We start from the raw sequence: 15,846 nt of genomic DNA, 5'->3' as shown, positions 1-15,846 counted from the left end.
AAGGCTTTATTTATTTTTATTCCTCTATAGTAAATCTACTTGCTGAATGACAATGCCCTGTGATGTAATCACAAAATATATTAGTACAATTATTTTTTATACTATACTCATTTTTAATTTGGAAACAGACTTAGAGGAATTTGAAGTTTGGAGTTTAATTTTATATTACACACTGATTATGCTTTAAATGTTCATTTAATCCTAGTTTCTAGTTTTTAGAAGAATGTCGAATTTCACACATATTAGAGAAAGTCAATTAAGACTTAGAGTATATGAGATAATCAAAATTAATTTGATGATCCCTGAAAGCACAGTTCATCATTACCTTTATTTTACCATATAAACTAAACTCTTCTTAATGCCTATTATTGTAGATGACCTATCTCTTTATTAGGCAATCACAACATACCTTTAATTTCATAAATCAATATTGTTGGTGCTTTATTGGAACACTTAATAGAAAAACAAAAATGCTCAGTACTTTTCTAATGAAATATTTTTGTTTTTTAATTTTTTTATTCAGTGAAAGGAGGGAGGGGGGCAGAGAAAGACTCCCACATGCGCCCTGACCAGGATCCACCCAGCAAGTCCACTAGGGAGCTATGCGCTGCCCATCTTGGGCATTGTTCTGTTGCTCAGCAATCCAGCTCTTCGTAGCGCCTGAGGCAAGGCCATAGAGCCATCCTCAGCACCCAGGGCCAACTTGTTCTAATTGAGCCATGGCTGCAGGAGGGGAAGAGAGAGAGATAGAGAGAGAGAGAGAAATGAGGGGGGGGGGGGTGGAGAAGCAGATGGGTGCTTCTCCTGTGTGCCTTGACCAGGAATTGAAACTGGGACATTCACATGCTGGGCCAGTGCTGGGCCAGTGCACTGAGCCAACTGGCTGGGGCCATGAAATGCTTCTTAGAATTATTTTCCCCTAATTTTATGTGGCAGAACACTATGAGAAAATTAGAATAATTGAAAATAATTCTGATCTGAATATACATTGTAGATGCTTTCTTGGTGGCACTTTAAACAGAGCAAAATAAAAATAAAGAAAAATGTAAATATCAGACTTTGGCTACAAGTCTATTTAGTTCAATTCTTAAAATTAGAAAACTTGAAATATGCATGTAGAAAGTATTTTTCTTCCTTTTTTATTAACTTTCTGACTTTTTTTTACTGTATATAGCCAAAGCAAAAATAACTTTGTTTTATATTTAATTCTGTAATTTCTAATTTCAGCAAATCTTAAACCACATTTTGGATGACATTGAATTTTTTATCACAAAACTCCAAAAAGCAGCTGAAGCATTTTCTGAGCTTTCTAAAAGGAAGAAAACTAAGAAGAGTAAAAGGAAAGGACCAGGAGGTAAGTTTGATACTCTCTATCTTCTCAAGATTACTCTGAACCCAGTGGCAGGCCGTTTCTGCCCTGTGAACTGCTCAGCAAAACTCTTTTGTGAATCAAGGTCTCTTTTCCAGTTTTGGGAAAGCACCAGAGATTTAGGCAGAGACGAAGACGGGCCCAGGGAACAGTCCATTTTCGTTCCTAGTTGGCTAACTTTAAAGAAAGCCTCTAGGATACTTTACCTCAATCACAGAGATCTGAGATTCAGGTAGAGGCTATGTGATTATAAAGTCAATGTCTGTTAAAGTCATACCTTTATTTTTCTCATATTTGGTTTGTTTTATTGTAAATATAGAACCTCATTATTTTGTTAAATGTCTACATCATAAGCATATGAGCTGTAGAGTTGTCTTCCAGATGTGTATATCTGGATATACCTCACCTTTATATATTCTGAAATTAAGTATTATTGCTTCCTAATATTTCAAACTTAGTGCTTCTTTTTGAAGGGTATATATACTATGCTCACGGTCACTGAGTTTTGAAACCATAGATTCTTCTATGACTCCATTCTCTAGTTTGTAGCCAACATTGACTTAACCTTTCAATGTTTCTTTTATTCAGCTGTTTTCCTTTTTATGACAATAAAAGTCAAGAATGTGTTTCAAGCTAGCATCAATTTTTTTGCCCAGCTTTCTAAGCAGTTTTCAAGCCGCCTGTCTTATTATGTGAGGATGGTTGTCTTAAAGCTCTGGGGCAGTCACTTCATTCTACTGCTAAAAGGCATGTTAATTCCTATTCTGTTGCATAAGTCCACTCTTCACTCACCCTGCCCGTCAAGGTCATCCTCAGTCTACCCTTAATGTACTTTTCCATTCTCATGTTTCTTTGCTTTAATGTTATTTTATGTACGCGCAGTTTCCTTTTTTCATGTTTTTGCTTATGCTGTTTTTATGCAAGCATGTTGTTTTTCTTAACTGACTGCCCTGGAACAAACTTTCAGATCCCATCTTTAAAACTGCTTTTCCCATGAAATATCTTTTAGGTACATATTCCTCTATCTCCCAACCAGGTGCAGTGCCTTTCTAGTTTGTACATCTTTTTGTACATCTCAGTTGGTCTATCTTTGTTACTTATCTAATTCATATCTTCTCTTAGATTTTAACGCCCTTGAGAATAGGGTTGGTAACTTACACATTTTTTATAGTCTTCACAATGATAAGCACAATGACTAGCATTTAGAAAGACGACAATGTATATTTATGGAATGAAATAAAGGCTTGGTACCTAAAGGTAGAGGAATCCATTTCAAATATTGGATCATCTTAATTTGTTACAGTCAGAGTATGAGATGTAGTCGAGTAACTGGGGAGCCTGTTACCTGGTGTGATCATCAAATTTTACAGACATACATGTGGTTTTCTTTAAACTTTTTTTAATGTATTTTTTTTGGCAATTGGTTCTCATCTACCCCTCCTCCTACTTATTTCTTTAGAGGGTGTTTTAACACTGCGGGCAAAACCTCCTCCTCCTGATGAATTTATTGATTGTTTTCAAAAGTTTAAGCATGCATTTAACCTTCTGGTAAGTCAAATCTATTTATATGTAATGAAAAGAAACAAATGAAAGAGATCAATGTCTAGCCAGGATGATCCTGATTAAATTAAGAGAGAAAGTTGTTCTTGTAAATTTTTTTGTATTCATGTTATTATTTACCTTTAATTAAGACAACATAATAAATCATGTATATCTGAGAGACTTGAGCAACAAAGAAATACTTCTTTTTTTAAAAAAAACTTAGTTTTCCTAATCTGACTTACCCATGCTAATAAATATACTGAAAGTGAATCTAGAAGTAAAGAAATTTTCATGTGAGTCTATTTTGGACATTTTTTTTAATGTCTGCCTTTTGTTCAATTATACCATAGTAATATGTTTATCTACTTTCTTAATATTACAGGCCAAATTGAAGTCTCATATTCAGAATCCTAGTGCTGCAGATTTGGTTCATTTTTTATTTACTCCATTAAATATGGTAAGATTTTATTAATTTAAGAAAGTAATCATCTTAGTATGTTTTTAACCCCATGTGTCTGTTTAGATGATTTCTTGCCTTGCCATTTGTATAAACACTGAGAATGTGAAATTTGAGAGTTTAAAAGAACCTTAGAAATTATATATTTCGAACACCTTACTTTGTATCTGAGGAAACTGATGTTTCTGATAGAGCTAGGGAAAAGCAAAGAAATAAAAATTTATTGGATACTAATGTTTCAGTTGGTATCAGTGTAGTATACATGGCTTGACTGATAGAAAAGTTTTTCTCTTTCTCACAGCAGGGGCCAGGCATGCGGAGTCCGGAGCTGGATAGATGGCTCTGCTCCAGGACAGTATTCAGAGACCCAGATTTTTTCCATTGAGGTGTTCCTCCATTCCCTAAGCTGTCTCTGATCCAGTCATCTGTTCATTTACTTATTTATTCAACAAATATTTAATTGACAGCCTGCTATGTGCTTGGCATTATTAGTAGCTCACTAGGAGCAAAACAGACATAAATTCTTTCTTTCTCATATTTTAGAATGGAAAAACAAACAGTAACCTGAATAAATTCATAACTAATACAGTTCACTAAAAATAAATGCTATGAGATAAAATACATCAGGGAAGGTGAACAAGGGAGTGTTTCAGGTGTATGTGTATATGTTACAATTTTTGAATAGGATTGGTTAAAGGAAAAGGCACTGAAAAGGTGTCATTTGAGGCAACAAAGTAAGGAATGAATCATGTGGGTTTCTGAGAAAGAAAATTCCAGACAAAGAACAGCTAAAGTAATGTTCTTAGATGACAACATGCAAATCAGGTTCTTGGAATAAATAGGTATTGTGACTTGAACAGAGTAAGGGAGGAAATCGCAATTAGAAGGAAACGAGGTTGGCAAATTAACAGATAAGACATACTTTGCTGATCCTTATAGGTGATTGTGAAACCTTTGACACTTTTTTGGGGGAAAAAAGGCTGCAATATTTAGAAATTTGGGGAAAGAAAAGACTGAGGTGACTATTAAAATAATCCAAATGAGAGATTATGGTGTTTGGCCCAGTAACATTGGAGGTGATGGGAAGTCAGTTTCTTCAAGCATAGAAGTAACAAGATTTGCTGGTAGATTAGATGTGCTGTACAAGAGCCAAGGATATTGCCAAGGGTTTTGGCCTTATGGATTGATTATTATTATTATTTTTTTATAAAGCTGGAAACGGGGAGAGACAGTCAGACAGACTCCCACATGCGCCCGACCGGGATCCACCCGGCACGCCTACCAGGGGGCGACACTCTGCCCACCAGGGGGCGATGCTCTGCCCCTACGGGGCTTCGCTCTGTCGCGACCAGAGCCACTCTAGCGCCTGGGGCAGAGGCCAAGGAGCCATCCCCAGCGCCTGGGCCATCTTTGCTCCAATGGAGCCTCGCTGTGGGAGGGGAAGAGAGAGACAGAGAGGAAGGAGAGGGGGAGGGGTGGAGAAGCAGATGGGCGCTTCTCCTGTGTGCCCTGGCCAGGAATCGAACCTGGGACCCCTTGCACGCCAGGCCGACGCTCTACCACTGAGCCAACCGGCCAGGGCTCTTATGGACTGATTATTAACTGAGATGGTGAAGATGGATTATAGATATTGATCGATTTACGACCTATGCAATTTACGACCATTCAACTTCATGACCACAATCACTAGCCACAACTGCTCCATGTCTGGCGGTGCAAACGTTGTCCAGCTGGGTGTACGACAGTGCGGACCAGCTCCCAGCACTACCATCTCCATGTGCACCATTTCAACTGTTATCCCAGACTCGGTACAGCAATTTGTGTTTTGTGTCTTGGATATTTTTCATCAAACCCCTCCCAAGATGTCTACCAAGGGGAAATTGTCTTTGTCTACGCCTCAGCCTGCCAAGAAGGAAAGAAAGACCATCGATCTCAACATGAAAATGAGCATGGGCTCATCCGACTTGAGCATGGGTTCACCAGCTTGAGGCAGGGACGCTGGCTTGAGTATGGGATCATAGACATGACCCCATGGTTGCTGGTTTGAGCCCAAGGTCACTGGCTTGAGCAAGGGGCCACTTGCTCTGCTGTAACCCCCTGGTCAAGGCACATATGAAAAAGCAATCAATGAACAAGTACAAAGGAGGAAAGAAAGTGAATGTGATCGCACATGTTTATGAAAAAACCAACTCCGGTAACCCCAACTGCTGCCTCAGATGACGACATCAACGATCTGCAGCCAAGCTCCAGCGGCCAATGAAATGTTTCATACATGTTTATATATTTTGATATGTTTTGCAATTTGGAAAATGTTTCCTATGGTATTTTTTGTATGCACCTGTATTTTGTAATGTTGTATGTTTAGCAAGTATTAAACCATTTGTACTGGTAATGCAGTGTTTTACTTAAACCTGACGAATGTAAAAATAAGAAACAAAATGGTGTAGAGATGATAGAAATAGCATAAAATGAACAAAGAAAATTATGATATATAACAATAATGAAAGAAAATTATGATAAAATATGACTTAAAGATTTTTATAACATCATTTCACAGTACTGTACATATAGCCTACTCAACTTATGACCAAATTGTGTTACGACTGGTCTGTCAGAACCAATCGTGGTCATAAGTCAAGCACTAGCTATAAATAGATTTTTGGAGGAAGATAAGGAATTCAGATGGAAAAACTGGAATTGGTAGTTGAATATTTGAATTTGGAGTTCAATGGTTAAATTGGGCTTAAAGATAACAAATTTGAGGATTTTCTACTTATAGAAGTATAAAGCCAGTAGCCGTGGCCACCATCACAGCTGCCTGGCCCATGCAGGTTCGCATTCGATTCAGACAGACAGTAATGAAGGAGCCAAGAACTGGCAGGCCATTACTTTTAATCCTAGCTCACACCCAGCGGACGAGAAAATATACACAGCAGGAAAACACTTCCCTTTCCATTCAGGGCTCCCAAAGCCACTGACTCATCTGAGTATTCCTAGAATCAAAGGTTTCTACCTCACCAGCCTTATTCACCTCTGTTCCTCATCTCCTTCTCTCTGCACAAACTGGCTTCTTTTTCAGCACTCTGCCATCTTGGCTGCTTCTCCTCTGCAGTGATAATTTCAGGAACTGAGAGAGGGAACCCCTGGTCTCCCTTATTTTATAGTGTAGAAATTAAAGGCTTTAAGCCAGTATACAAATAAGGAAGTCTCTGATACAAAGTCACTTCTCTGAGGCATAAGTGGAATTCCTCATAAGAGTGCACCACCCCACGTCATGCAACAGTCAAGGGTGTGGGGAAAAGCTTAGTGTTGAGAAGATCTTAGTACAAAAGAGTGGGAAAGGCTTAGTCTTAAAACTAAGCCTTAGGCTATAAGGATCCTGTCTGCTTACAGTTTGTCCCCCACAACCAATGCAAACTATAAGCGAGCAAACATATACATCATATTTGCAAACTTATTTGACCCACAAGAAGGCATTTCAAGTCATGAAATTGGATGATGGCACCAACGGAGTGATTATAAATAAAGAAGAGTGAGGACTGATAGAGCTCAAGGCAGTTTCAGTGTCAGGAGAATGGGAAGGACCAGCAAAGAAGATTGACAAGAAATAAGTCAGGAGAAGAAACACAACAACATTGTGATATTCTAGAAGCCAAATGAAGAAAATGTTTCCAAGAGGAAGAATTGAGCAATTATGTTAAATATCAAGGATAGAAGCTCATTTACCTTCATGTTCTTTTAACAGCCTTACAAAGGCAAAGAAAGACAGCCTTGTCCTTAAAGAGGTAAATGAATTTAAACAGGTACTTTCTGCCATTATCTAGGTGGCCTGAACTTCCTCATAGGGCCACACCTAACAGTAAAGGATTATAGTTTCCACCTGAGTGGCTGTGTGTCCATCTGAAATGCAAAAGCTTCTCTTTCTAGAAGGAAGAAGAGAAAGGACACTAGGGAGCAATTAGCAGTCTTTGGTCTGCACACGTTGTTCCTGGTATGGTAATATGCATGTAACACCCCCCCCAAAAAAAAACAACTTCCTTCTGTTACATGTCTGTTTTTGCATAAGGTATAATTTTTAGAGTTAACAAATGGTGTGTTGGGAACAGTTCCCTTTGTGAAAAAATTGGAGTGTTATCCAACAAAAGGTCATACCGCTTTTCTCATAGGCCAGGATCCAAGATACAAATCTTTATTTCCTAGATTTTTAACAGCTATGCTTTTTCCTTATGTTATACATTTAACGAAATGGGCACAGTAATGTGCCTGCCTTTCTGTTTTTTTGTGGTGAGGGCAAGAGAGAGAAGTGGAAGGAAGGCAGAACTTCTTTCTTTTAGAAACTTCCAGGAGGGAAAAGTTTCCTTTTTTGGGGATAAGGTAGAAATGTGTGGCATGATTATGAGTGAGTCACCCTGTCAAAAGAGCAAATGATTACTGTATAAAATGACAAAAGCAATAATAACAACTGTAAGCATTGTTCTATGTATTATTTCTGTGATTTTTCTAAAGAGTAAGAATAGTAACCATGAAACATAAATTTCACTTTTTGATTTAGAGCATATGAAAACTATGATCATTTAGTTATTCAATCTTCATCAACAATGGAGGAAATTCAGTATTTCTCATAGCTTTTACTTGAATATCAAAAATGGGGGGAAAAAAGAGAATCCAAGAAATAAAAGACAATAAATCTCATTCTTTTTCACCAGCGGTAACTAGACAAGAACTGAAGTAGAATACAAAGTGGATCTTGCTGTACAAACGTAGGACAGTAAGAAACCTTATCAGCGTGAATGTCAGAACCAGGCAATAAGAGATCAGAAGATGAAAGTCCAAGACCACATCAGCAATTATGAATGCTTCCATTATTGCTGCTATATATAGAACACCAGATTTCTACTCGTCTAGTTATTGTTGAATAATTGCTGCTGTCTAAACTCTTTTCAAAAATTAGGTCAAGGCCATTCATATGCAGAAAACTGATACTAGCTCATTAACAAAATTTATATTCTTTAGTCTTTAGCACATTTGATACAATCTTAGTCTGAGTATTAGGAAGTATTGTTCATAAAGTACTTTTGCCACCTCCTCTCATTCATTCACACTGTCATAGATCGTAAGTAGATAACTAGCCTTTACATAGAGTAGAAACATAAAATAATGGGACTTGTTTCCATGACATACAAAATTTAGTCTTTCTGATTAGGCTATGAATCTGAAAACATTGATTTTATTTTTATTTCTTAAAAATAACTCCTTATTAATGGTCTCCCCAATCATAATACTTCTTTTGTTCCGTTTTAATGTTCTGCCTATAGAGCCCCAGGCATTTTACTTTGACATGAGAAGGAACATTTATTCAGGGCTGACTACTAGCCAGACAACATTTAGGGGTTTTAATCCTGTGCGTCCCTCTTCCTCCCCTAGGCATCACTAAGCAAGCATCCCCGCGGTGCACATGCCTGCACGTGGCTGCTCACCTCCTCAAGAGGAAACTATGGCCCATAGCCTTTTATGTACCTTCTTCTGTTTTATTCCCTCTTTCCTCTGTTAGAAGGAAAATTTTAATATTCCTCTACTCCTTTTACTCTTTTCCTTCTTCTACATAGTCATTCGTGCATATTTACTGGAATTGCTTAAAGGGCTTGGAAGTAAAAAATTACTATGCTGAGCTGTCAAGGTAGATTTTGTTTCTAAATAAGAGCCTACCTCGCTTATCCTTTATTTTTTCTTTTGCTTATTCTCCTTCATTTCCTTAATGCCGTGTCTTCTGCAGTTCAAAGTCAAATAAATCCTGGTCCAAGTCCCCAAGGGAGGAGGAACTGAAAAATAAGCCAGAAGTTACAATGTAATTTGTTACTAAAATGTGTAAATGATTTTGGGGACACTTGAGGTGCATCAGAATTACACTGTGGTGTTCATAAGGGCTTCCTAGACGAGGTGGTAACTGAGTCAAGTTCTCAGTGATGGAGGAGGGCCTCTGGAAGTTGGGAACAGCCTGTACAAATACACAGAAGTGGGCAGGCTCAGAGCACCTGGGTGACCGCAGGGAAATTGACTCTTGGTCTGTCACCATTCAAAAAACTGTTTCTTCTTGTGCCATATCTCTGGGAAGGTGAGATTTGTATAAAAGGGCTCTGGTTTCTGCTCTCAAAGATAACTACCATTCTTTAGCCAGGAAATAACCCCTGAGAAGTAAATTTGGAGCAGTTTTGGATATCCATTTATCATCACTTTGTTTATCACAGAGTTATACCTGTCAGTTTCCGCTAGTTGTTAACTTGTCAGTTGCAAAGGACACTTTCCTGGAATTAAATTGTGGAGATAAATACTTAGATTCAGAGTATCAGTTCCCATTCTTTCACCTTTCTCTTGTGACCCTTTTATTTTTGTATGTTTATAGGCACAGCCACAGGCTGTTAACTTGAGCATATTTCTTTCCATAGTCTTCATTTCTAGAACCGTATTTTTCAAGTTTGGCATAATAGATTTTCAGTAGGGGTACATCTACTTAAAACAACAACAACAAAAAGCCGAGTTAGTTAAATCGTCTGACTTAGAATTCTCTGGATAGACATTAGTATTTTCCAAGTAAGCTACAGTCATATGAAATACATCCTGTGAAAGCTGTTAAACTATTAACTTTTTATTTTAGATTATTAGACACTATTGGGCTGGACAAAATTATTTGGCAAGCTGTTTTTCATACAGTAGTGCATGGCACAACGTCAGTGTTTAATTTGAGTGTATGAAACCAGGGCTTGTTTTTGGTATGGCTTTTGAAAATATGTAAGTAGTCATCATCTTCTTGCTAAAAAATTATTTATTGTCATTTTAGGTGGTGCAGGCAACAGGAGGTTCTGAACTAGCCAGTTCAGTACTCAGTCCCCTATTGACTAAGGACACAATTGATTTCTTAAATTATACTGTCACTACCGATGAAAGGCAGCTGTGGATGTCATTGGGAGAAACTTGGATGAAAGCCAGGTAAACATGTATGAGTTTAGCATTTAATACTTATAATACTTTAAGCATTATTCTTTGTTCATTGCATGGATCTAACAAGACATTTATTTAACCTTCTATGGATGAAGTACTAGGTGTTATAGAAGAAAAAGCCTAAACGCAAAAAAAGGCTGAGAGGCTAATGGAGGAGCTATCAGTGTACGGAATAGAAGGCAGGATAAGTGCCAGGGTGACTCACAAACTGCAACTGCTTGATAAGGTGGAACAGTCTGGAAAAAGATTGAGAAAGGAGGGTAGTTAGCTTTCAAAGACTAGGTGGCATTTAAAATCAACAGATAACATTACCTAGGTATATATGTTTCTATACGTACATATGTATTAATAAATATATAATTTGCTAGTCACGCTTTCATTCACTTTACACAGGTATGTTATTATTCCTGTTTTACAGACGAGGAAATTGAAGCATAGAGAGGTGAAGTAATTTGCCCAAAGCCACACGGCTTGGCTCGTAAGAGGCAGAGCTGGGATGTAATTTGGCCCTATAGTCAGTGTTCACAATTATTTGGCTAAGCTGCCTCTCAGCAGGATGAGAGTAGGATTTCCACAAATACATAGCCGGGAAAGGGCTTTCCCAGGGGACAGAGAAGCTCAGAGGAAGGCATGAAAGCACTAAGTCAGGAGATTGGAGTATGGATATGGGTTTAATCCGAATGTAGACTTTAGGTCCATGGCGAACCTTTTTTATAAAAACCACCCATTTTTGCAGTGCCGGTCAACCTGGTCCCTCCCACCCACTAGTGGACATTCCAGCTTTCATGGTGGGCCAATGCCGCGCCTTTGGTTGCTCCACTACCGCCCACCATGAAACATGGAATGCCCACTAGTGGGTGGGAGGGACCAGGTTGACCAGCACTGCAAAAGTGGTTGGTTTTTATAAAAAGGTTCGCCATCACGGCTTTAGGTAGTGGGTGATTGTGGGAATGGGAAGGAGGAATGGTGGTAAATGTGCTATCCAGAGAGCAGCAGGCTGGGTTGTGAAGGCTCTTGATGCCACGCTCTGGAGTTGGATCAAGGGTCTGTAGGCTGCAGAGAACCAATATCTTGGTGAAGAAGAATGTGACATAAATACATACACGTTTGAGAAAGATCATTCTGGTAATAGAGTCTAGTACGGACAAGGACAGAGGTAGCTAGAGGCAGAAGCCCCTTGGAATGATAATGCTTTAGTAGAGGTTCATTATTTTTTAAATTTTAAATTAAATTTATTGGAGTGATATTGGTTAATAAAGTTACATAGTTTTCAGGTGTACAATTCTGTGATATATCATCTGCATATTGCAATGTGTATTCACCACCCCAAGTCAGATCCCGGACTAGAATTGTGGCAGTGGGAATGGAAAGGAGGAACGGGTAATTTTAAGAATTGTATCTTCTCAATGAAGTGATTGTGGAAAACAAATCATTAACAATTTCAGTGTTAAAGCCTGACCAAGTGATGGTGCAGTGGGTAGAGCATTGGACTGGGATGCAGAAGACCCAGGTTCAAAATCCCAAGGTTGAGCACAGGCTCATCTGGTTTGAGCACAGTTTACCAGCTTGAACCCAAGGTCGCTGGCTTGAGCAAGGGGTCACTCACTCTGTTGTAGCCCCCCAGTCAAGGCACATATGAGAAAGCAATCAGTGAACAACTAAGGTGCTGCAACAAAGAATTGATGCTTCTCATCTCTCTCCCTTTCTGTCAGCCTGTCCCTATCTGCCCCTCGCTCTGTCTCTCTCTGTCTCTGTCACAAAAAAAAGGTGTTTCTCTTTTTATCAAATGTTAATAAATAATTTTTACTTTCCTCATTTTTCTAAATCTTTTTCTTTCTCTCAATACTTAGGGTAGAATCTCATTCACTATGATCACTGAGAAGCTTTTCTTCCTAATGCTTTTGAAAGAGCTAGCCTAAAAGTAACGGCCAGTTCACATGTTTTTATTTCTCCTTTTCTTCTATTGAAACATATAAGCCATTTCTACTGATATTTTGGGCTTTGGCAACTGCTTGTGTTAGAATATGATTTGCACATTTGAATGGCTTACCAAGCACGAAACTCTTTAAAACACTGTAATTGTTTTATATTGAAAATATTATTTGATACTTACATATTAATATAACTTGTATATCATGTAAAATGATTAGATTTCTTAAATCTACTAGGTTTATGTAAACTGTGATTTTTATGATAAACCTAAGTAAGATATTTTAATTTTTAGGAGCATTAGGAAATGGCCTGACGTGTGGTGGCACAGGGGATAGAGTATTGATCTGGAATGCTGAGGTCACAGCTTTGTAACCCTGGGTTTGCCTGGTCAAAGCACATACTGGAAGCAACTACTACGAGTTGGTGCTTCCTGCTCCTCACCCCCCTTTCACTCTTTCTAAATATCAATTTTAAAAAAAGAGTATTAAGAAATGAAAATACCCACTTAAAAACTCATTAAGTTAAAAATAATCATGAAAGTGCATAATAATCTGAATGTAAATGGCTAATTTCATCATAGTAGAAGTATGATACTTTATAAAGAATTATTATGTGTGAAAGATGAAACAACCTATTTTAGCAGAAAGAAAACTAAAATTTCTGTCCTAGTCATTTTTATGGTTCATGAGTGATTAGGAGCTTATAGAAATAAGTGTGACTCAGATGGTGATGGAAGGACACTTGACTTGGGGTGGTGAACACACAACACAGCATACAGAGGATGCATTGTAGGATTATACACCTGAAACCTTTATAATTTTATTAACTGATGTCACCCCAATAAGTTTAATAAAAAGTTCTTTAAAATAATTTTTAAATAACAAATAGGTAATGATGATGGTTACAGATTATTCCTAACTTTATTATATTGATTAAAATGTACCTGATATATTTAATTTATAAAACGAGTAATGTTTAATATGAGGGGACTTTGTAATTTAAAAAATCACAAATGTTAAGAGTATTTTCTGCTGTTTCTCTTTTGGAAAATATGTCTATATCAGGAGGTTTCATAATGTTGGGGATAATGAATGACGAGATGACAATCTGGAGATGCTGGAGAACTTATTTCTAAATATTTAGCACATTTCTAGCTTCACATTCCCTTCCCAAATTTTCAAAAACTTATATTTGTGTTAAAAGTTTAATTAATGAGGAATTGAGGTGTGGTGGTAAAAAGAGGTAATGAAGCAGCATTCAACCTTCCTTTCATCTATATGTTATATATGAGTATGACATGTTTACTTTCCCTTTTTGGTGGAGAGAGAACAGATTGTGAATTGTTTTTGTTATTTTAAGCATTTGTTTTTGTGTTTTATGGCTAGTCTTACAAAACATAATCTTGAGCATGAATACATTTCTTAATTTTACTTTTTATGTGTCTTAATGTCTTTCTACAGAGCAGAGTGGCCAAAAGAACAATTTATCCCACCATATGTTCCCCGGTTCCGCAATGGTTGGGAGCCCCCAATGCTGAACTTCATGGGAGCTCCAATGGAACAAGACCTTTATCAGTTGGCTGGGACTGTGGCGAATGTAGCAGAGCATCAACACAGACATGAAACAAAAAGATACTCCACGGAGGTAAAGTTTTTTTATGACATATCTTTTGCAGAAAATGCAACGATCTGCGCATTTTCTTAAAATTCTGATTGTGAGTTCGCATTTTATCTAAAGATTGTTCTAGAATCAATGATGAAATGTTCTGCTGCCCTTAGTTACCTCTTGCTCTCACTTTTTTGTCATTGTTGTTTCTCTGCGAAGCCCAGCGGGAGCCCGTTTTGTTCCCTCCAGACTGCCAGCCCTCCCCAGGCCCTAGGGGTCCTGTCTTCCTAATGTGGGTACTTTTCTCTCCTTGTCAAGGAACTGCCCCACTGCCACGGGATTATTCTTTCTGTTGTCCTCTCCCATCATCAGACCCTCAAGGCATTTCCCAGAACCCAAGTTCTCTATGCCTGTCCCAAGCAGCTCTTTCTTGAATGCCCCATTTTTTTTCTCCCTCCCTTCCTCCTTACTTCTTTCTCTTTATTTATTTAGGCATAGTTTTACATCTCTGGCGTCCTATCAGCCTGATTAGGAGGAAGTCCCAGCTTCAAATAATCATTTATAACGCTACTAAACCTTGAGGAGGAGATAACATTTATTGTAAATTTTATGTATTTAGTAAGTTTCAGAGTTAACCTATTTGGGGAGCAATTAATAGGTTGAAATTGGGTATGTTATGTCTTTACATGCCTTAAAAATGATTTTTCCATGACTTTTCTTGTTCTATCCAAAAATAAAATTAAATATTGCTTAACGTTGAACCAAACCAAATAGGAGAATCAGAACTAAGGAATTATATGAATGAGGTCTAGTTTGAAGGAGGAGCAGGAAATGATCCTCTTTGAAGCTAGTTTCCTTTATTTAATTTCTTGAACTACTGTGGGTATTTATAATGTGGCAGATATGATATTAATGAATGAATTAACCAGAATAAATTCTTACTTTTAAAGGAAAATATTTACCATATATAAATTAAATTTCTTAAGATATTTCCCTTGGACATTAACCATAATATTATGGAAGACTGGTTAAATTCTGAAACTTTCAAAATAAAACAAACATTTTGCTTTGAAAATAATTTTTTTCTAATGTAACCTTTTTTCCCCCTCTGGCTGCATTTAGAGTATAGGTGGATTTCATAACTGTCCTTTTCTCTTAATTGTGTGATTAAGAAGATGATCTCATAGCTCTAGACATTGGTTGGCAGGCCTAATGTTCCTATCTGTAATTTTATAGCTCAGACCTCATCACTATAAATTTGTTTTTCTCATCAAGGGCAATGTTTTTAGAGGAAAAACTGTAATCAAACATGAAATTATGATAAACTTGCTGTTGCTATAGTTATAGCTATTTTCAAATTATAGAAATTTCCAGCTTGCAGTAGTCATATCTTAAATAAGAAAATATATCTACTCTAAAATCATGCCTCAGAAATTTGCTTTTGTGAGTTCTCTTTTTCAGTTTGTGTGTTTTAAGAGAGGGTAATGTATTCAGGCCTTCCAGTGTAAAAGTCTTTTGTCTACTCTTACTGAATGTGTAATTGTAAAAGAATTATTGAGACTTCTTTCTTATAATGAGTTATCATTTTTCTGTTGTAAATTTTTTCCATTTTATGCTTAAGAACTTATTCAGAGGTTTAAAAAAATAAAATTGAAGGTGCCTGCCAGCAGTTCTAGGACATTTTACACCCTAAGATTTTGTTGGAAAAGAAGCCAAGTAGTGGTGATTTAAAATGCATAAAAAATGCAATCGTCCCCAGAGGAGAGATTTTATTATACTTTATTGCTACTATTGTAAATATACTCAGGACAAGACTTGGATGATTCAAGTTTTGTTTCAGATATGGTGGCAATACTCAGTTCCTTAACTTCCTCTGAACCAGCAGCAGTGCAAACAAGGTTAAGTAGTCATCATAGTCATTTGGCGTCGTGTCTCTCCTCCCTTC

General features: G+C 37.4%; 1 protein-coding gene across 4 annotated transcripts in view; it reads left to right on the top strand.

The window, feature by feature from the left end:
• The window catches only part of EPS8 (EGFR pathway substrate 8, signaling adaptor), a 189,681-nt gene that overhangs the window by 139,324 nt on the left and 34,511 nt on the right, over positions 1 to 15,846 (top strand). For all 4 annotated transcript variants that reach the window (XM_066264549.1, XM_066264547.1, XM_066264546.1 and 1 more), the window contains 5 exons: positions 1,228 to 1,354; positions 2,829 to 2,917; positions 3,294 to 3,368; positions 10,204 to 10,352; positions 13,757 to 13,940. In XM_066264549.1, coding sequence (XP_066120646.1) covers positions 1,228 to 1,354; positions 2,829 to 2,917; positions 3,294 to 3,368; positions 10,204 to 10,352; positions 13,757 to 13,940 — 624 coding nt within the window. The remainder of the gene's footprint in view (positions 1 to 1,227; positions 1,355 to 2,828; positions 2,918 to 3,293; positions 3,369 to 10,203; positions 10,353 to 13,756; positions 13,941 to 15,846) is intronic.

The sequence above is a fragment of the Saccopteryx bilineata genome, chromosome 1 (genome assembly GCF_036850765.1).
Source record: "Saccopteryx bilineata isolate mSacBil1 chromosome 1, mSacBil1_pri_phased_curated, whole genome shotgun sequence".
NCBI classification, from domain to species: Eukaryota; Metazoa; Chordata; class Mammalia; order Chiroptera; family Emballonuridae; genus Saccopteryx; species Saccopteryx bilineata.
The sequence above is the reverse complement of the archived record's forward strand: the minus strand, read 5'-3'. Positions and strand labels throughout refer to the sequence as shown.